General features: G+C 36.7%; 1 protein-coding gene across 1 annotated transcript; it reads left to right on the top strand.

Annotated features, from left to right (window-relative positions):
- The first annotated feature begins 7,813 nt into the window (after positions 1–7,813).
- Positions 7,814–20,485, top strand: LOC125128802 (solute carrier family 7 member 13-like). Its single transcript, XM_047782951.1, has 4 exons — positions 7,814–8,590; positions 10,816–10,947; positions 16,854–17,215; positions 20,176–20,485. Exons 1-4 carry the CDS (start codon positions 7,906–7,908, stop codon positions 20,272–20,274), a joined length of 1,278 nt encoding a protein of 425 aa, XP_047638907.1. The 5' UTR covers positions 7,814–7,905; the 3' UTR covers positions 20,275–20,485.
- Positions 20,486–21,413: the final 928 nt, after the last annotated feature.

The raw sequence follows: 21,413 nt of genomic DNA, 5'->3' as shown, positions 1-21,413 counted from the left end.
AATCAGCAGAGAAGATGGAAAAGAAGCCATATATGAAATGAGAGGAAAACCTGAAGAATGTAGTGTCCTGTGTCAAGTGAAGAAAACTTATCAAGGACAAAAGAAGGTCCACAAATGCTGTTAATCAATCAAGTCAAATGAGGACTTAAAATCTCATCAATGGATTTAGTAATGTGGAGACCACTGAAGACCTTGACAAAAGTTTCTGTGGAGCAATGGAAAGTAACTTAAGATTTCCTAAAAATCTTAGGAAAGTGAATATAAGAGAAATTAAGAAAACCATCCTCTTTACAATTGCATCAAAATGAATAAAATACCTAGGATCATATCTAACCAAGGAAGTAAAAGACCTCACACTGAAAACTATAAGACGTTGATGAAGGAAACTGAAGAAGATGCAACTAAATGGAAAGATAGTCTATGTTCATGGATTGGAAAAAGTAGTATTGTTAAATGTCCATGCCATCCTAAGCAATCTACAGATCAATGTAATCCTTCTCAAAATTCAAATGGTATTTCACAGAAATAAAACAAACCATCATAAAATTTTATGGAACCACACAAGACCCCCAAATAGTCAAGGCAATCTTGAGAAAGAAGAACAAACCTGGAGGCATTATGTTTCCTGATTTCAAACTATATTATAAAACTATATTATTTAAAGGATAACCATATTGGTATAAAAAGATCTTTGAAACAGAATAGAGAGCTCAGAAATAAACCCACATATATAATTAATTTATGTATTAGAATATTATTCAGCCATAAGAAAGCATGAAATCTGGTCATTTGCCATGACATGGATAGACCTAGAAGGCACTATACCAAGTCAGACAGAGAAAAGCAAGTACCATGTGATCTCACTTACACGTGGAATTTAAAAGCAAACTCATAGAACAGATTGGTGGGGTTTGGGTGAAATGGGTGAGAGTGGTCAGAAGGTAAAAACTTACACCTGTAAGTAAGTCTTGGGTATATAATGTGCAGCCTAGTAGCTATAGTTAATAATACTATATTGTGTATCTAAAAGTTGCTAATAGATCTTAAAAGTTCTCTTCACAATCCTGCTGTATAGCACAGGGAACTATTATATCTAATCACTTGGGATGAAACATGATGGAGGATAATGTGAGAAAAAGAATATATATATATATATATATATATATATGCATGCCTGGGTCCTTTTGCTGTATAGTAGAAAATTGACAGAACACTATGAACCAACAATAATGGAAAAAATAAAAATCATTAAAAAATTAAAAAGTAAAATAAATTAAAAATAAAATAAAAAGTTCTCATCACAAGAAAAAAAATTCGTAACTATGCATGGTGATGGATATGAACTAGGCTTACTGTGGTGATCATTTCACAACAAAAATGCTGTACCCCTGAAACTAATATAACATTTTGTTTCAATTACATGTCAGTTAAAACAAAAATAAAAACAAAAATAGAATGCTTTGGCATATTTTTAAATGGTTCCTTCCCTCTTCCCCCGATGAAAGCCTAAGGTTATTTTTCTCTGAAATTCATTGTGGGGACCTAGTAGAGTTCCCGGAAGTAAAACTCACAAAAGTGGGAGGGTCATCCTATGGGAGTTTTATCTCTGACTTGTCCACCCAGAGCCTCCAGCCATTAATCAACTACATTTTATTTGGTCCTTATAGAATTTCTGCTCAGGTTAACTTATGATTCTCCATATCTCCTTTTCTGTCTCTCATCTTTATGGGCAATAGTTTTCCCTTTGACCTCACTTCTCTGACAGATCTAAGCAGAGTTGTTCATTTTTCAGCTATTGCTAGGACAAAGTGAAGTTCTTTACGTGCCATACAAGAAACCAGAAGTCTCAAGTCCATATTTTAATTACCTTCCTGAGCTTCTTAGTCTGGGTGTAGAGTCCAGAGTCTCTTTTTGCTCCACTGAACTGTTCAAACAGCTTGAGATCAGCATCTTCTCCTTCCTGTTAGCAGTACTGTTTTACATAGATTTTCTGTACAAATCTATTCCCTAATAGGATGAGGCTGCATAGGAACCTTTACTGCAGGATCATTGCTTCTGTTTTGCCCCCAAAGTTTCCAGTACCTGAGACCAGCACATCTAGCACCCAGTTCCTGGGTATCCAATAAAGTGAATAAAAGTTTTCCTGACTCTCTTACCAATCCCACACCTATCTCTCTCCTGTTCCTCTACTCCCTGTTTTTTAATCACAATATCTGGCTTTGGTATCAACAATACAGAGAAAATAGTAAAAGGACACACAATTCAGCCTCCCACCATATCTCCAGTCATAGGTGATTCCACATGCAACTTTTATTATGAAAACAAGACAATTTAGAGAAAAAAGAAGGAGAAGGTCTGCATAACTCAAAAATGTGTTCTATTTCTCTGAACCATGCTTCTGGAAGGAACATAGACCAACAGACCAGACTAAGAATGAGGGCCTCAAAACAATGCCCACCTAAAATTCAGTATAAATTCCTCATCTGAATTATGGAATGACAATAATAACAGAAATGACTTTCGTGTCATCCACTGCGTCATCCCCTTCCTCACAGATGCAATACAGATACCAGCACAAAGGTCACAGACATAGCCACTGTTAGAACAGTCTGCTTTCTTTCTGCGTGAACTGATTCCAAATGAGCATAAGAAATTTCCTGGAGTTCCCGCTGTGACACAAAGGGTTAGAGATCTGACTGCATCAACTTGGGTTGCTGAGGAGGTGCCCGTTCACTCCCTTTCCTGGTGCAATGGGTTAAAGATCCAGCGTTGCTGTAGCTTTAGCTGCGATTTCAGTCCCTGGCCCAGGAACTTCCATATGCCATGGGTGTGGCCTTATAAATAAATAAGTAAATAAATAAGTTTCCTGATCATCGTCCCTACACTCAAGCCATGGATTTTAAATAATGACAAAAGAATTTAAGTTCAACTATGTCTAGGATCTTTGTCTATTTTGTATGCTGATATATACAGAGCATCTAAAACAGTGTACATACGAGGCACTTCACAATATTTGTAGAGTGGCAGAGAGGACACTGGTTTAACATACCAAAACTTCAAATCAAGATTCTAAAGATATAGCTCAAAGATGCATTCTAATAACAACAGCAAAAAAAATCTGCATTAATAAAGAATCTGGAGTTCCCGTCATGGCACAGTGGAAAGGACTCTGAGTAGTATGCGTGAGGATGCAGGTTTGATCCATGACCTCATTTAGTGGGCTAAGGATCTGGCGTTGCCGTGAGCTGTGGTGTAGGTTGCAGACATGGCTCAAATCTGGCGTTGCTGTGGCTATGGGTAGGCCAGTGGCTACAGTTCCAATTCGACCCCTACCCTGGGAACCCCCATATGCCATAGGTGTGGCCCTGAAAAGACAAAAATGAATTAATTAGTTAATTTTTTTTTTTTGTCTTTTTTTTGCCGTTTCTTGGGCCGCTCCCGCGGCATATGGAGGTTCCCAGGCTAGGGGTCAAATCGGAGCTGTAGCCACCGGCCTATGCCAGAGCCACAGCAACGCGGGATCCGAGCCGCGTCTGCAACCTACACCACAGCTCACGGCAACGCCAGATCGTTAACCCACTGAGCAAGGGCAGGGACCAAACCCGCAACCTCATGGTTCCTAGTCGGATTCGTTAACCACTGCGCCACGACGGGAACTCCATAATTAGTTAATTTTAAAAAAGAATCTGACTCCACTTTTTTTCATCTTTTTTTTTTTTTTTTTTTTTTTTTTTTTTAAGGGCTGCACCTGCGCCGTATGGAAGTTCCCAGGCTAGGGGTTGAATCAGAGCTGCAGCTGCCCACCTACGCCACAGCCACAGCAACATCAAATCTGAGCTGACCTACAGCACAGCTCATGGCAAAGCCAGACGGTTAATCCACTGAGCGAGTCCAGGGATCAAACCTGTGTCCTCATGCATACTAGTCGGGTTCATTACCACTTAGCCACAATGGGAACTCATCTCACCCCATTTGGATGTCTGACTGTTGACAGCTTTTAAGTCCCACCACTTCCCTTTCCCTTTCTGTCCACTCCAGGACAATCTGATAAGAAAGGCTGGTTTTCCCTCCACTGACACCAACAGGAACTTAAAATCACACAAGCCCCACCCATCCCATTCAATTGGGAACTCTCACCTCAGCCCTATTTCCTAACCACGATAGAACACCAAGCTAGTAGCTCCTGCCTGTCCTCTCAAGACAGTTTTGGACCTGCTTAGGACCCTGCTCTGGCCCTCTGAGAAGTTTCATTATGATAATAATGAACCCTCTCCTGCCCTCTTAATGCAGGTCTGTCATCCTCAGGCTTGATATCTGAACCAAATTTTGGATGATGGGGTAGAGTGTCCATCCATGTCAGTGGGGTGACTACATCTTTGAAGATTAGTTTTTTATCTTTAAAGAAATCATGATAATTTTATGTTTCATTTCATAATGTACAAATATTTAGAATAAGTGCTTCAAAATAAATTTTGAATGCATAAATAAATGCATGCAAATTTTTCCAAAATTGGAGTTCCCTTCAATTGGATGGTTTCCAGTTGTGGTACAACTGGATCAGTGGTGTCTCTGCAGCACCAGGATGCAGACTGAATATTCAGCCCAGCACAGTGGGTTATAGGGTCGGGTGTTGCTACAGTCGCAGTGTAGGTTACAACTGCAATTCTGATCTGATCCCTGGCACAGGAACTCCATACACTGCAGGGCAGCCAGAAAAAAAAAAATTCAAAATAAAAGTGCTTTGAGTAAAGTTGGCACCTCAGGAAGATGTGTAACATTTATCCCATGGCTTTACCTATTCCCCGGCATACAGTTATCTGAGCAATGAGTATTTCAGTTTGAGAATCATGCAGTCCCATTCCATTAATTTATAAATGACAGAAATTAGTGCAGAGAATATAAAGGAAATTTCTAAGGTTAGAGTCAGCCAGAAGAAAGATCCTGTGACTCCAGTATGTCAAATATTCCCCAAATTAGTTTATTTTTTTTTTATATCTCTAACACTCAAAATCTAATGCAATCAGAGGGTCTATATAAGTTGTTTCAGAAGCACAAAGATAAAAAACAACTAGAAATTACCACCTTAGGAATTAAAAATATAGAGGCAGAATTACAAGTAAACCAAAAAAAAAAAAAAATCAGCATCTTTTCATGTACCCATTAGCCACTTATATGTCTTTTTGGGGAAAATTCTGTTCATCTCCTCTGTCCAGATTTTAATTCCATTGTTTTGATTTTTTGCTATTGAGTAGTATGAGTTCCTTACATATTTTGGATATTAACACTTACCAGATAGATGGTTTGCAAATATTTTCTCCCAGTCCATAAGTTACCTTTTCATTTTGTTGGTTGATTTTTTTGTTGTAAGAAATTTTTTATTTTTTATCTGCACTCCTCACAGGTGGCAGTTCCTGAGCCAGGGATCAAACTCAAGCTACAGCAGTGACAACACCAAGTTCTCAACCACTAGGCCATCAGGGAACTCCAGAAACTTTTTAGTTTGATATAGTCCCATTTGTTTATTTTTGCTTTTGTTTTTTCCACATTTGGTGTGATACCCAAAAAAATCATTGGTAAGACTAATGTCAAGGAGCTTATTTTCTGTTTTCTTTTAGGAGTTTTAAAATATCAGGTCTTGTGTTTAAGTCTTTGATCCCATTTCAAGTCAGTTTTTGTGAGTTGTGTAAGATGGGGGTTTAATTTTGTGTTTGAATATTCTATTTTCCTAGTACCATTTATTGAAGAGACTATTCCTTCCCCATTGATTACTCTTGGCTTCTTTGGCAAACATTTGTTGATTTTATATGCATGCATTTATTTCTGGGCTCTCAATTCTATTCCATTGGTCTATATGTCTATTTTTATACTGGAGAAAAATGTATAGCCTATCCCCAAGGGTTTTGCTTATAACTGTAGTAATATGTCTAGAAATCTTCAGAATACTGTCCTCACAGCCAAGACTTGAATTAAAGTCTATTTATTGGTTTTCAATTACCTACACTGTCAGGCGACTGCAATTGTGCACTTGCGAAAGAATGAAGAGTGAGGCTAACACAACACTCATTCATGACCATGAGTCAGACTTGAGGGTTGCATCAATCCTAACACAGTCCCTGCACAAAAGGAGGCATCACTGAGATTGGATAAATGCAGGACCCATGAGAAAGGTCACCAAGAAAAAAAAACCCAACTTTCCTGGTTTATATTTTCTCTCAGTTGTTTCTTGGTTTCTGTGGCTCTATGGATTTATTTATTTATAAGTAAAATCATAATATATGTATAAACATATATGTGAAATACATTGCACTTAATTAATTATAGTGAATGGCTGGGTGATCTTGGCAAAATACTTAATTTCTTATTCCTTAATTTCTTTATCTACCTGCATCACAAGTGGTTGATTTGATTTAATGAGTTCATATAAGCGTTAAGCACAGTTCCTGGTACATAGTATGTGCCAGGTAAATGTTAGCTATTATTAGTATTACCATGTTGAAGTTCACAACTGGTATATTAAAAGTTTTGGTCTATATATGTATCTTCTCTAAATAGGAAATTCTGGAGGACAAGGATCATTAATTCAACATATTTCTGAGACATACTGTGTACCCCGAGCTGGACCAGGTGCCAGGGTTAAAACAGTGAGTGAGATCCAAACTGTGTCTTAGTTATTCCTGTACATGCACTGTTTCACACAGTACCTAGCAAAATGCAAGTGCTTAAAAGAATGTACTGTAAGTCAATAAGTAGCTGAAAATATAGAAAAAAAATAAATAATGCTGAAAAGATGAATCATACCCTTACTAGAGTATTGACCAGGGAAATATAAAACCCTAAATATGTGTATTAAGTGACCTATTTTATCAAAAATTAAATCTAACTTGGAACTAACTATAAAATATTTTTAAAGAACCTTAAAGATGCTGAACACTCTGTTTATAACGTAGAGAGTGATAACTTAAAAAACCAAATTGTGGAGAGTTCCCACCATGGCTCAGCAGAAACAAATCTGACTAGCATCCACGAGGACACAGATTTGATCCCTGGCCTTGCTCAATGGATTAAGGATCCAGTGTTGCCATGAGCTGTGGTGTAGGTCACAGATGGGGCTTTCATCTGGCATTGCTGTGGCTGTGGTGTAGGCCAGCAGCTACAGCTTTGATTCAACCTCTAGCCTGGGAATCTCCATATGCCCCCCAGGTGTGGCCCTAAAGAGATTAAAAAAAAAAAAAAATTTGTGAAACTAACACTTATCAATCCCTAAGGTATGTTAGGTATCCTAACATATATGTTAGGTAACAGCTTTGTATTAGTATTTGCTTCATCGATAAATTATCTTTATTCTATTAAAGAAAAATAAGGATTTGCAGTCCCATTTTTTAAGATAACAAAGTCAAAAATCATTAAGTAACATAGATTCTCTGGTAAGCAGCAGATATGTGCGTGTTCAAGCCAACATCTGCTAAGAAGTGGCAAATGGGATTCAAACCTTGTAGTTTTTGTCGTTCTATACAAACTTCCTTATGGTCCAAACTTAAAGAATTACCTGTTTAAGGATCAAAATTAAAGTTACAAGTCCATATAAGAAAGCTTACTTGGAATTTTTCATCTCTCATTCTCAATTAGCTGTGTCTAACCTGTTTAATTGTGCATAACTTTTAAAATGCCTAACACATAAAACATTTTAACTATAATATTGAGATCTCAGAAACTTAGAGGCATTTAACTCCCAAGTTAATTTTTCTTTATTATGTTAAGTGCTGTGACAAAATCTATTTGAGTTAGAGAGGAAGAGGAAAGCAAAGCACTTAACTCTAAGGATATTGAATGAAGCCTTTCACAAATATAACAGAATAAAAACTGAATTTATGGTAGCTCTTTAAATTAAGCTTCAGACTTAAGAAAATGAAGATGGGAGAACATATTCAGCTTCAACGGGTAATAGGCTATTTCCATGGAACAATTTTTTTATTCAGTATCATAATAGGTGCAGGAATATTTATTGCTCCTAAAGGGGTGTTAAAATACTCTTTGCTCAATGTGGGGGTCTCCCTAAGTATTTGGGCTGCTTGTGCCGTAGTGTCTGTGGTGGCTGCTCTTAGTCATGCAGAGCTGGGGACCACCTTCCCTAGAAGTGGAGCACAGTATTACTTCCTCAAGAGATCTTTTGGACCCTTTATTGCTTTCTTCTACCTCTGGATCCATCTATTTAGTACCCCAGCAGGTATCGCTGCACGTGTCTTGTTACTAGCAGGATATATTACACAGCCTTTCTATCCTGGATGTTTCGTTCCTGAGGTGCCAAAGAAATGTTTAGCACTGGCCATTTTATTGTGCTTGGGAATTCTGAACGCTCGAGGAGTGAAAGAGGTAACTTGGTTTCAGACTGTCAGTACAGTGGTGAAAATTACAGTTCTCTGCTTCATATCTCTAACTGGAATTGTGTTGTTGGTGAGAGGAAAGAAAGAGAACCTAGCCAGGTTTGAGAAAGCTTTCGATGCTGAAGTTCCAGATGCCTCACAGATTGCGGAAGCCTTCTTACAAGGATTATATTCATATTCTGGCTGGGGAGTCCTTGTTCGAATAGCAGGTAAAGTTATTTATTTTTAAATTATAAAAAATACCACCAGGCTATAAACATATAAACGGTTAAGCAGCCTAATTCGAAGAAAGAAATACTACTTTGTTTTGCTATAAGTGTTTTTCTATTGCTTTATCAGATGGGTGGAAATGCATTTAACTCTGTATAAATGTTTTCCAGTTATTTACAAATTAAAACAAGTAAACGCAAAACAGATATGGTTTAAGAACTCTGCAGAAATTGCATTTTTTTACTAAACAAATATTTTAATAGTCTTTACTTCCTAATTATAATAGATCCTATCAGAGAAAAAGAAATTTAAGTACAGAAGATGTAAATTAAAGATTACCGATTATCTTGTATATACACACATGCAGGGGTCTCACTATACATATACTCATAACTATTTTGCTTAAAGCACATAATGAGAATTCATAAATATTATCAAGTATAAATATTTTTAATGAGTACACAATATTCTATCATATGCAATTGGCTATTTTTCAAATATTTTCCCTTTGTTGGACCCAAGAGTTGTTTCCAGTTTTTCACTTTGATTGTATATTTATTGTTTCAATCAGCATTCTTTTACGTAAATCTTTGTGGCTTTCTCATTGTTTTATAAGAAAAAAAATCTTAAGTAAAATTGCTAAGTGAGGCATACAATGTTTAGAAGTGTCTTCAGAAATATTTTCAAATTGCCTTCCAGAAAAGCTTTACAAATATGTCTATTAGAATGAATTAAAATGACTACGCTGGCGTTATCATACCTTCTTCATTCTTTAATTACTTAGATTTGTGAAAAGCAAATTTCAGTGTTATAGCTCACTTTTTATTCAATTTCTAATGGGATGGAAGTGTTTTGCTAATGTTCATGCCCATTTATACTTCTTCCTTGTAAGAGAGGTAAATATTTTCCCAGTTTATTTTTTTAATTTTGTTTATAAAGACCGGAATTTTAATACTTATATTATCAATACTTATAGCTATCAATCTTTTTTTTTGCCTTTTGCCTTTTGCCTTTTGCCTCTTGTCTTTTTAGAGCCGCACCCACGGCATATGGAGGTTCCCAGGCTAGGGGTCGAAGTGGAGCTGTAGCCGCCAGCCTACGCTGGAGCCACAGCAACGCCAGATCTGAGCCACGTCTGCTTACCTACACCACAGCTCACGGCAACACCAGATCCTTAACCCATTGAGTGAGGCCAGGGATAGAACCCACAACCTCATGGTTCCTAGTTGGATTCATTTCCGCTGCACCATGGCGGGAACTCCACTATCAATCTTTTTATTTTTCATTTTTCATACTTGAAAAGTCTTTCTCAAGATCTAGATAAATATGTATCTATGCTTCTTTCTCTAAATCTTTATGGTCTTTACATTTTACTTTTTCGTGCATATGAATTATTTTGAGGGAGTTGCATTGTGTGAATTAATAATGTAATTTTATATCTTCCAAATAGTTAAACATCTGTGTCAATTTTGGTGTTGGCAATATACACTTAAATTTACTCCAAGATTTTTCTTGTCTAAAGACTTAATCCAAGGAGTAGAAGAGCAGAAGAGGCTACCCTAATGTCCTAGAATATTGTGAACAGATTTAACAGATGACCTGTTCTAGGCCTTCTTTAACATGTATTTATAGTTCTAGAGTGTTGGCCGTAAGGTTAGAGAAGACTTGCTCCAGTTCTCCTGGCCTAGAATCCAGGTTTTCTGAGTTTTTGGGGTTTTTTAATCCAAGAGGTTCGTGTTGAGTATACCAGAGATACAACATTGAAACCCAGAATTTAGCACAATTCTCTTGCTACTAGAATCAATAATTCACCCAAGGTATAGTAAATAACATTCAACAAAAATGAACACTTGCTGTGTGTAGTCTTTATTTATTTATTTATTTATTTATTGCTTTTTAGGGCCACACCTGCAGCATATGGAAGTTCCTAGACTGGGGTAGAATCAGAGCTGCAGCTCCTGGCCTACATCACAGTCACAGCAGCATGGGATCTGAGCCACGTCTGCAACCTACACCACAGCTCATGGCAATGCTGGATCCTTAACCCACTGAGCCAGGCCAGGAATGAAACCTGCATCCATATGGGTACTAGTTGGGTTTGTAACCTGCTGAGCCACAATAGGAACTTCCTCTTTTTCTTATTATATATTTTATTGAAACTATGTTCAGAGCTTATATAATTAGTTATTTTTTTATGAGTGGCTTATTTTTTTTTTTTTTACAGGAGAACTGAAAAACCCTGGTGAGAATATCCCCAAATGTGTGATTACTGCACTTACCCTTGTGGCACTGATTTACTTATTAGTTAACATTTCCTACCTAGCAGTCCTGACTCCAAAGGAAATCATGTCCTCAGGTATGGCTACACAGAATCACAGAGAACACCTTCTCTGGTTCGTTCTCCTGAGTAAAAGGAGTTTCTAATATAGACTGGATCTTTTGCATATTTTAAGGGAATTATGCTACCTTGATTCATGTCTGTTATTCATTTATTGATTTATTTATAGATAAAGTTCAAACGGTTAAACATTCTCTTTTAAGCATATGATAATGGGTAAAATCTAGCAGCAAAAAATATGGAAAACACCAAGAATTACAAAAGGGAAAAAGGCAGAACACAGTAGATGAATAGAATAGAACAGAACAGAAAATATAAGAATACTTATAAAAATCCCTTGAGATATACTTTGTAAGGACATCATGAGTGCTCTGGGTTAACATCTGCCACCAAAAAACATAACTCATATACTTTGTCTCCAGGCATCTTCCCAAATTCTATACAGAGCTTGAGCACTTAACTTTTCTATTACTGAAATAGAAATGAATCCTATTTTATATATAATTACATATATATATATATAATTTCAGTTTACCTTAAGAATTATTCATATTTTCAGAATTTTTGTCTTTATAGTAAAGAAACTGACTTTTTTCCCTAAAAATAAATTGAAAGAGCCTCAATTCTCAATGGAACTTAATATATCTGGAAAACTATAATAATAAAGTTTATATTTTTTAAATTTTACATTTCTAGTTATCATAGGGCTCTAAAGAGAAAGGAAAATCAGTACTAGGCTCAGTAAAAAAAAAGAATATCTAAGATGATTTTAGGCAATAACTCTGAAACAAGTATAAGATTTATAAAGTATATTGCAATATAGAGGACAGTAACAGCACAAAAAAGGAGAAAGAAATGAGCTTCCTGGAGCTCTGTTGCCATAGTTTACTGAAATTAAATTGAAATTGATTTTGATGATTATAAAGGTGCATGTTGTAATTACCAAACCAACTACTGAGAAAATAACTCTAAAAATATAGATTAAGAAATCAACAGAAGAATTAGTAATTCCCATTGTGACTCAGCTCCAATGAACCCAACTAGCATCCAGGAAGACATGGCCCCACTCAGTGGGTTAAAGATCCAATGTTGCTGTGAGCTGCAGTATAGGTCACGGACATGGCTCAGATCTGGCATTGCTGTGGCTATGGTTTAGGCCAGCAGCTACAGCTCTGATTCTACCCCTACCCTGGGAACTTCCATATGCAGCAGGTATGGCCCTAAAAAAAAGAAAAAATGAAATCAACAGAGGAATTAAAATGACATATTAAGAATATTTTTTTTTGTCTTTTTTGACTTTTTTTTAGGGCCACACCTGCAGCACATGGGGGTTCCCAGGCTAGGGGTCAAATCTGAGCTGTAGCCTCCAGCCTATGCCAGAACCACGGCAACACAGAATCTGAGCCAAGTCTTCAACCTACACCACAGCTCATGGCAATGCCAGGTCCGTAACCCACTGAGCAAGGCCAGGGATCGAACCCACATCCTCATGGATGCTAGTCAGGTTCGTTAACCACTGAGTCATGACGGGAACTTCCAAGAATATTTTTTTAACACTGAACGAACGAGGCAGAAAAGAATAGAAAAACAAAAGGACCTAAGAGATAAAAACAAATAGTAAAATGACATATTTAAATACAATAGTATCAGTAATATTAAACAAGAATATTTTATAAATGCTAAAATTCAATAAAAAAGCAGAGATTGTCACACTAGGTAAAATCATCAGTCTAACTATATGCTGCCTAAATGATACACTTTAGTTTCAAAACCATACTTGGGTATAAAGTAAAAGGGTGGGAAAATATACATGCAAACAGTAACTATGAGAAATAATAGTGATATTAATGAGACAAAATAACTCTAAAACAAAAAAAAATAGTAGAGACACAGAAAGGCTTTTCATAGTGATAAAAGAGTCAATATATGAGAAGACAGAACAATTATAAATATATGCGCACCTAACAACACAGCCTCCAAATATATGAAGACATATTAATGTAACTGAAAAGAGAAATAGACAAATCAACAACTATAGTTGCAACTGTCAGTACATTGCTCAATAACCAGATAGAAAATCAATAAGGATATAGAAGATCTGAGCAGTACTCTTAATCAAACTGATCTAATTGACATTTAGAGAGCACTCCACCAAAGAGAGGAAGAATATACATTTATTTCAAGTGCTTATGGGCCATTCTCTAGGGTAAAACTAGAATATAAAGCAAGTCTCAAAACATTTAAAATTTACATCATACAAAATATTTCCTTCAACAGCAATAGAAACAAAATATAAATCCACAACAGAATATAATTTGAGGAAAATCATATACTTGGAAATTAAACAACACACTTCTAAATAACCCATGTGTCATAAAAGAAATCACAAGACTCTCAACAAATAGTTGTTGAAGAGTCTGAGATTTAACCCTAACTGCAATCTTACAAGTTAGCCTGGCACAGTTTCGTGGATGCTGGCAATGGAGTCAAAGACTATTTATTATTTATAACAAGAGCTGTACCTAGAATATCATTTTTATATTGGTTCCCCAAACCTCATTTCCCACAAGGCAAAACAAAGAATCTAAGATCTTATTTCCACATGAGTAGAAGATCCACAATATTTTTTGCCACACCCACAGCATGCAAGTTCCCAGGCCAGGGATTGAACCCAAGCCACAGCATGACAACCCTTAACTGCTAGTCCACCAGGGAACTCAATTTTAAGGAATCCATTTTTTAATATATTTTTGCCTTCCTTCATAGGGAAGGTCCCAGGAATGGCTCTGAAACACAAAAGACCTGTATTGTCCTCCCATACTCATATTCCCTAGTGTCTAAATGGTCCCTCCTGGGACCCCACAATTGCCACTGTAGGAGGAATTAGGAAAGAGTGTATTCAAACAAGTCATCATTATCCTTATAATCTAGGACCATGTCAATCCAACGAGAGACTCCAGGTGCATGTGATAAAAGGTATACAACTGTTAGATTTTGAAAGGCCAGACACGAAGCACAGCTTAGTTTCAAGGGCCACAGTGGTGTGGTCAGAGTGGGCTGATCAAATTGAGACAGCAACATTGTAATCTGAAGATGTGTCAACAGCTACAAGCTGTCACTTCCAAGAGACGGTCAAAGGTGTCATGTAGTCAATCTGTCAGGCAGGAGCAGGGACAACATCTTCTGTAAGTGGCCTCCCTCACTGTGAACAAATGTTCAAATCTTGGCAGAAGTCACAGTGTGACATTCAGTGTTAGCCTCCATAACAAAAATGTGGAGTCCTTTTCCTTATGTCTTGCACGTGTTGGGAAGTTGTTACTATGTCTAAAAAGATGATGGATTCAGACATCAGTCATGGCAATCTGGATAGCACAGTATCAATCAACAGTTTGATTTTAATTATTCTCACTAGAGAAGGAGCTCAGTGGACAGAACTTTAAGGCTATTCTCATAGACCTGGCCTTTCCCTCCTTGATAAACCTTGCTATATTTCTAATGACTTGCCAATGGCCTGGTGTTTGTTCTGTCACTTGGAAAACCACAAACTGGCAGGTTAAACACACCCATCTCTGGGGCCATAAACTATGGAAAGAAATTATGGCTGCTGATTGAACAATCTGATGATTGGTCACTCATTACTGAGTAGAATACATTTATCTATTTTCCATTCTATGCAGCTGGTGCAGAGGCTCACAGCTGTTCACACTACAGTGTAGTGAGCACCACAGTGTTTTGGCTTAGTCAAAGCATCAGTGCACCATGCTCAGGCACTTATGGGAACCCCAATAATTCAGCAACTTTGCTTCAGTTAGCAAACTGGGATGTGGCTTACAATTTTTTATGCAAAACCAAGATGCCACTGCACCAGGCTAGCTACGTTCTTGACTATGCGATTTACATTTGATATGAGAAATTTGTTGAATTCCTCACACCTTGCTAGTAGTTAAGTCCAATTTGACATGCTCATCCCCAAATGTCTGGAAAAACCACAACCAAGGCTATAGGAGCCACAATTGATCAGTTGGTAATAATCTACTGTAAAGTTCCAGCTCCCAATATATTCTGTCCCTGGACATAGAGGGACATAGTTATATTGAGATACTCTATCTTTTAACCTCCTCTGCTGCCTTTAAGTTTTCAGTCAGGTCTGTGATCTTTCTCCTACTGAGATTCTGTATTATTTTTTGGAACCACACAAGGAAAGAGAAGGAGAGGGGTTTGGAAGGAACTTCCATGTCCCACTTGTATATGCATGTACCTCTACCTGAACAGGAGAATCATCTCTAGATATTTCAAGCATCTAAAATAGCAATACCAATAATATATTCAACAACAGAAGCCATGAAAATACAGTACTTTGAATTGGCACAAATTGTTTTATCTACAAAGGAACTTCTGTGGCTAGAGGCCTTCCCTTCTGGACTGTGAGTTCTGCCCAAATCCCCTTTGCTGAATCTAGCTCTCACTCCACAGTACTGGGTTCATTGATGACTTGGGACAGATATCTAAAAACCTCCATTGGAGTTCCCGTCGTGGCGCAGTGGTTAACGAATCCGACTAGGAACCATGAGGTTGCGGGTTCGGTCCCTGCCCTTGCTCAGTGGGTTAACGATCCGGCGTTGCCGTGAGCTGTGGTGTGGGTTGCAGACGCGGCTCAGATCCCGTGTTGCTGTGGCTCTGGCTTAGGCCGGTGGCTACATCTCCGATTCCACCCCTAGCCTGGGAACCTCCATATGCCGCGGGAGCGGCCCAAGAAATAGCAACAACAACAACAACAACAACAAACAAAAGACAAAAAATAAAATAAAATAAAAGCCTCCATAAAGTTTCCCAGCATGCTTGGATGGGTATAGCCTTCATGACAGGGAGACCTCAGTCATATCCCTAACCATCTCAAACGCCTGTGGTTGAGGAGGTAGAGGGGAAAGGCCATGGAAAAAGAGAGTGTCTTTGTGCCACTGAGTAAGGTATATTTTTTAAATCTTGTATTAACAAAACTGTCTCCAGAAGAAATAGAATATCTGATTAGATCTATATTAACAAAACAAAGGAATAATTTAAAATCTTCCCATGAATTGAATCCCAGGCCCCAGGTAGTATCAAACATAAAAGAATTAAGGAGTTCCCACTATGGCGCAGTGGGTTAAGAATCCAACTGCAGTAGTTTGAGTTGCTGAGGAGACACATAGTTCGATCCCTGGCCCAGTGCACTGGATTAAAGGATCCAGCGTTGCCATAGCTGCTGCATTAAGTCACAGCTGCAGCTCAGATTCACTCCCTGGCCTGGAAACATCCATAGGCCACAGGTGTGGCCATAAAAAAATAAATAAATAAGTAAAACAATTAGAGAATTAAAAAAAAAAATGCAACTCCTAAACAAAAGCTTTCAGAAATCAGAAAAAGAGAGAACACTTCCCAATGACTCATATGGAATCAAAGGCAAAATAAATCTTTTCACAAAGAAAGAAAATTCCATGCAAACATTATGTATAACATGTATTATTCTACGAATTACAATTCAACAATTCTTAAAAACATTAGTAAATTAAATCCAGCAACGTAGAAAAAAGGTTTCTACACCATGAACAAGTGAAGTTTATCATTGATTGGTTTAACATCCCAAAATCAATTTCTGTTTTACTGTATTGATATAATAATAGGCAAAAATCAAATTTAAGAGATTCATAAAAGCATTTGACAAAGGCCAACCTCATTTGTGATTTTTAGAAAATTTAAAAAAAAACAGAGATAGAAGGGAGTGTCCTCATTTTGATAAAGGGCAGCTTCAACCTACTGCTATCAGGCTTTTGCCTTTGCTATAATTACAATTTAATATTTGTTAAGTCAATTAATTAAAAATACTATACAGTATAAATATCACATCAATTATATAATGAGTGGCTTCTCTAATTTTTTTTTCACAGATGCTGTGGCTGTCACCTGGATAGATAGAATAATCCCTTCCATGCAATGGGCCATTTCAATTGGTGTTTCTTCCTCAATAGTTAGCTCCCTTAATTGCACCCTATTTTCAGCATCAAGGTTATATTTTGTGGCAAGCCAGGAGGGTCAGCTGCCTTTGATCCTCTCAACTCTCAATATCCACTGCTGTCCAGTTGTAGCTGTGATTCAGACACTCATCTTTGCCTCCATTTTAATTATTCCCTCAGACTTAATCACTTTAATAAACTATGTGGGATTCACAGACTGGATTCTACTAGGGCTAATGATGACAGGCTTGATTAAACTGAGATTGCAGGAGCCCAACCTCTCCAGACCTTACAAGGTAAATCCAACCTTAAAAAAAATTCCCTTCATCTTTCTAAAGAGCATTTTGTACTTTGAGTATTTCTTCTTATATCTGCATGTAAAATCTGTCTAGCCCATTGTAAGCCCATGTTAGAGACATTTGCTCTAGAGAACAGATTTATTATTTTTTGTTCATAAGCATCTTAGACCATTTCCAATTGGAAACCTCAAGAGAGAATGCAAAGGACTGATCCCTGTTATTAAAGGCAGAGGATCCTTATGCTTTTTTTATAGTATAATACAACTAGTGAAATTTTAGTCAAAAAGAACTATATGTGGTATGAATGTATAATGTTTGTACTGGATCTCAGTGGAATAGATTGACCAATGTCCAGGGCCAATGATTATTTGAGTGTACTACCTTAGATTACTTGTAGGTTGTTGCCTAGGATTTTTCAGCCTTCTAAATTCAGATGTCTGTCAACATACAAGTTTCTAGCTTTATGGAATTTCCCATTATTGTACAGTGGGAACAGGTCCAACTAGTGTCCATGAGGATGAAGGTTCAATCCCTGGCCTCGCTTGGTGGGTTAAGGATCTGGTGTTGCCATGAGCTGTGGTGCAGGTCCAAGATGTGGCTCAGATGCTGCATTGCTCTGATTCGACCCCTAGCCTGGGAAATTCCATATGCCTCAGGTGTGTCCCTAAAAATCAAAACAAACAAAAAACAAATGTTTCTAGCTTTAATGGCCAATATAGAAGAGCTACATTCTAGATATTTGTCAAGGAGTATAATTGCAAACTCATTCATCTTTCAAAAGTTATCCAGAGGCAGAATATCTATGAAGGATTGACTGAGAGATAAGTAATCTGTTCATTCCTCAAATCACCGAAATTTCTCTCTACACTAACCATATCTAAAATGCTTTACATAAGACTGTGGAAGAATTTTTTTCTTCTAATTGCCCATCCATCTATACTGTGGATTTAACCAATATTGTGTTTAATCAAATGGCCTCTGGCAACTCATTCCTACATTTACTACATTTACTGTGATATATGTTTGTTATTCTCTGTCAATATGTAGACACACTGAAGAAAATTCTTTCTAATATGTATATTAGAAATACTTGTGTTTCTAGGCAGATAACTTGGTTTTCTTTTCAGATACCTAGGCTTTGTAAGATCATGCCTCCCTTTTCATAGAAGCCTGCTAGAAAGCTTAAAGCTAAATTAGTAGTTAATCACAGAAAAGAAAATTATGGTCATGGAGAACAGACTGGTGATTGCCAAGGCGGAGTGGGAGGGAATGGGATGGATTGGGAATTTGGGGTTAATAGATGCAAACTACTGCCTTTGGAATGGATAAGCAATGAGATCCTGCTGTCCGGGAACTGTACCTAGTCACTTATGATGGAGCATGATAATGTGAGAAAAAAGAATGTATACATGTATGTGTAACTGGATTACCTTGCCGTACAGTAGAAAATTTACAGAACCTGTAAACCAGCCATAATGGAAAAAATGTCATTATAAAAACATTAAAAAATAAATTAGTGGTTGATCACTCTCTTGTAAAAAGGCTTATGGAATGCATATCTTGCTATATAGCACTTACTATTGTTAGCCCCATAAGTTATTTTTAATAATGTGGGTTCCAAACAATCCTTGTTATATAATGAACCATATTCTAAAAACAATCAAGGGAACCCTTTTATGATGTACCTTGTATAAGGCAAAAGCAGGTAGCAGAATACCAAGAAATACCTCAGCAGTACCCAAAGGTACAGAGGTGGACTCAAAAGTTCAAAAAGAAAACAAAAAAACTGTTTATTGCTAAGATTTTCAAACTCTACTGTGGAAAAGAATAGTTTTGTGATTTTTTTTCGTAAATTCAGATTCCTGAATATCACCCCCTGGGGGTTCTAATTCTTAGAATGAGGACCCGAAATCTACATGTCAAAATTGAACAAAATGAAATAAAATGATAATTTTGCATCTGAGTCATTTCATGGTTCGATAAATATGTACTAGGCAACTACCATGTGGAAGACACTAGTCTAAACACTTTAAAGATATATGGATAATAAATTAGCCATTAATAATGTCATCAAAAACTTTACAGTATAATAGGAAAGAGAAAAGAGTTACACAAAATACAAATAGGCATAATCACTAGCATTTAATTAATCATTTATTGGTTGCTCATACTATTCTTTAATTACATATATAATTGTGTGTTTGCATATTACTTTGAAAGATATACATTGTTAAGACCCATTTTAAGGGAAAAGTGAGAATCAGAGAAAGTGAATACAAACCTTGTGGTTCTTTTAAGAGAGAAATTTGCCTCCAAAGGAATTATATATAAGTAATATATTAGGTAATATGTAGATAATGTATTAGATTAAGGAGTAGCAAATATTAACTTTGACATTGCCTGAAGATAGAAAAGTTAGAAAAATTTTACAGTGAAAAAATGCTTTATGGTAATAGTATGGGCTGTTTCACAATGTCTTCATTACAGAGATATGAATGGGCAGGTAGCATGGACTAAAAAAAAAATGAGAAGATCAGCAAAATGGTGAATTATTAAGTCAAAGCCTTCCCTTCTGCTATTTTAACCCTAAAGACATTCCCAGCAGATTTTCCTTTGTATAAAACTGAGGAAGAGCTGGTAAATATTTTTTATCAATGAAACCAATTTCCCCAATAATAAACAAATATTTGTAGATAAAATGTTTTACATTCCTATTTGTAATAACCTCCAAGTCCTCTCTAATACAGATTTATGTTTGTTCTCAGGTACATTTGCCATTTGTATTTGGAACCCTGGCCATGTCTTTGTTCTTGGTTTTGACACCCATCATCAAGTCTCCTAAGATGCATCATATCTATGTCATTGTTTTTGTCCTCAGTGGACTTTTGTTTTATTTTCCTTTTGTCCACTTTAATTTGGGTTCTACATATTTTAACAAGATAACTTGCTTTTTGCAGTTACTATTAAATGTTACACCTGCTGATGACGTTGAATATATTTCACCTGAAGGAGTTTTACAGAAAATTCCACCTGAAACTGCAACCAAGAAAGAATAAATTATGCACATTTGGCAAATGACTGATTTATTCAAAGCATCTTTCCATTACAACCAGAGTAATATCCTTATGTGTATGTATACACACACTGCATATGTAAAACACAACCGGCACAAGATAACTCATGTCCAGAACTTTCAAACTTCAGCTCTCCTGGTTTGTAACTAAAGCCTTACTTCCCCAATAAAGCTTGCTCTTCTTAATCCCATAAGACTGCAGAAATGTCCCTCTTTGTGCACTGATGTTTCTGAGCTATTATGTCATAGACCACACTCTTTTTTAATTATCTGCTTACTTTTTTTCCCCAAAGACAGAGAGCTGCTCTAAAGAAGGGGTTATTCTCTAACCATTTTTTAAATTTTTAAAATTTCATTCATTTATTTAAATGTATATTCTCACTCCCTAAGACAATGTGTGGATAAGAACAGACATCTTTTAAAGTAATATCTGAGTATGCGGACGAATGAATGGATAATTGAATGAACAGTAGCTGCATATTCCTTTGGAGGGCATCTCCATTGATACTCTACTGGCAGCACCTCAGAAGTATTCCTTTATTGATTGCAGCTTTATATTTTGGCATGACTGAGACTGGAATGCTATATAGAGATAGTATCAGAGAAGAGTCTACACTAGTTCTTACCAAATATTTATCCTCTTTAACCATTTAACTGACTTCTCTGAAACTGCTTTTGTCGATATGACCCTATCAGTGTCAACATAAATGTATCCATTTGTATTTATCACAGTGGTCACTGCTGACCTGACATCACTATTCTAAACATAATTGTAATTGTAGTAATAGCCTTGAAATGATTAACACAAGATGAAAAGTAAATCCTAGAGCAAACAAATAGGTATCAGAGAAACTAGGCTGAGGGAAAAAAAAAAAACTATGGGCAATTGAGGTTGAAATTGGATCCATATATCCTTGGACTAGCTTACTACAGGAATAACACATGAAGAGTCTTTTGATGACCTAGTGAATGATTACTAGGTCAGAGACCATCTCCTCCTTTCAAATTTTATCTCAGTGAGATTTTTAACAAAATGTATCTGGCAAAGAAGTTCAAGAATAGCAGGTATCTCAAGGGCAGGTTGTCTATATTCTGTTTGAAAGTTGACTCAAATGTTCTAGA

The sequence above is a fragment of the Phacochoerus africanus genome, chromosome 6, assembly GCF_016906955.1.
Source record: "Phacochoerus africanus isolate WHEZ1 chromosome 6, ROS_Pafr_v1, whole genome shotgun sequence".
Classification (NCBI taxonomy): domain Eukaryota; kingdom Metazoa; phylum Chordata; class Mammalia; order Artiodactyla; family Suidae; genus Phacochoerus; species Phacochoerus africanus.
The sequence above is the reverse complement of the archived record's forward strand: the minus strand, read 5'-3'. Positions and strand labels throughout refer to the sequence as shown.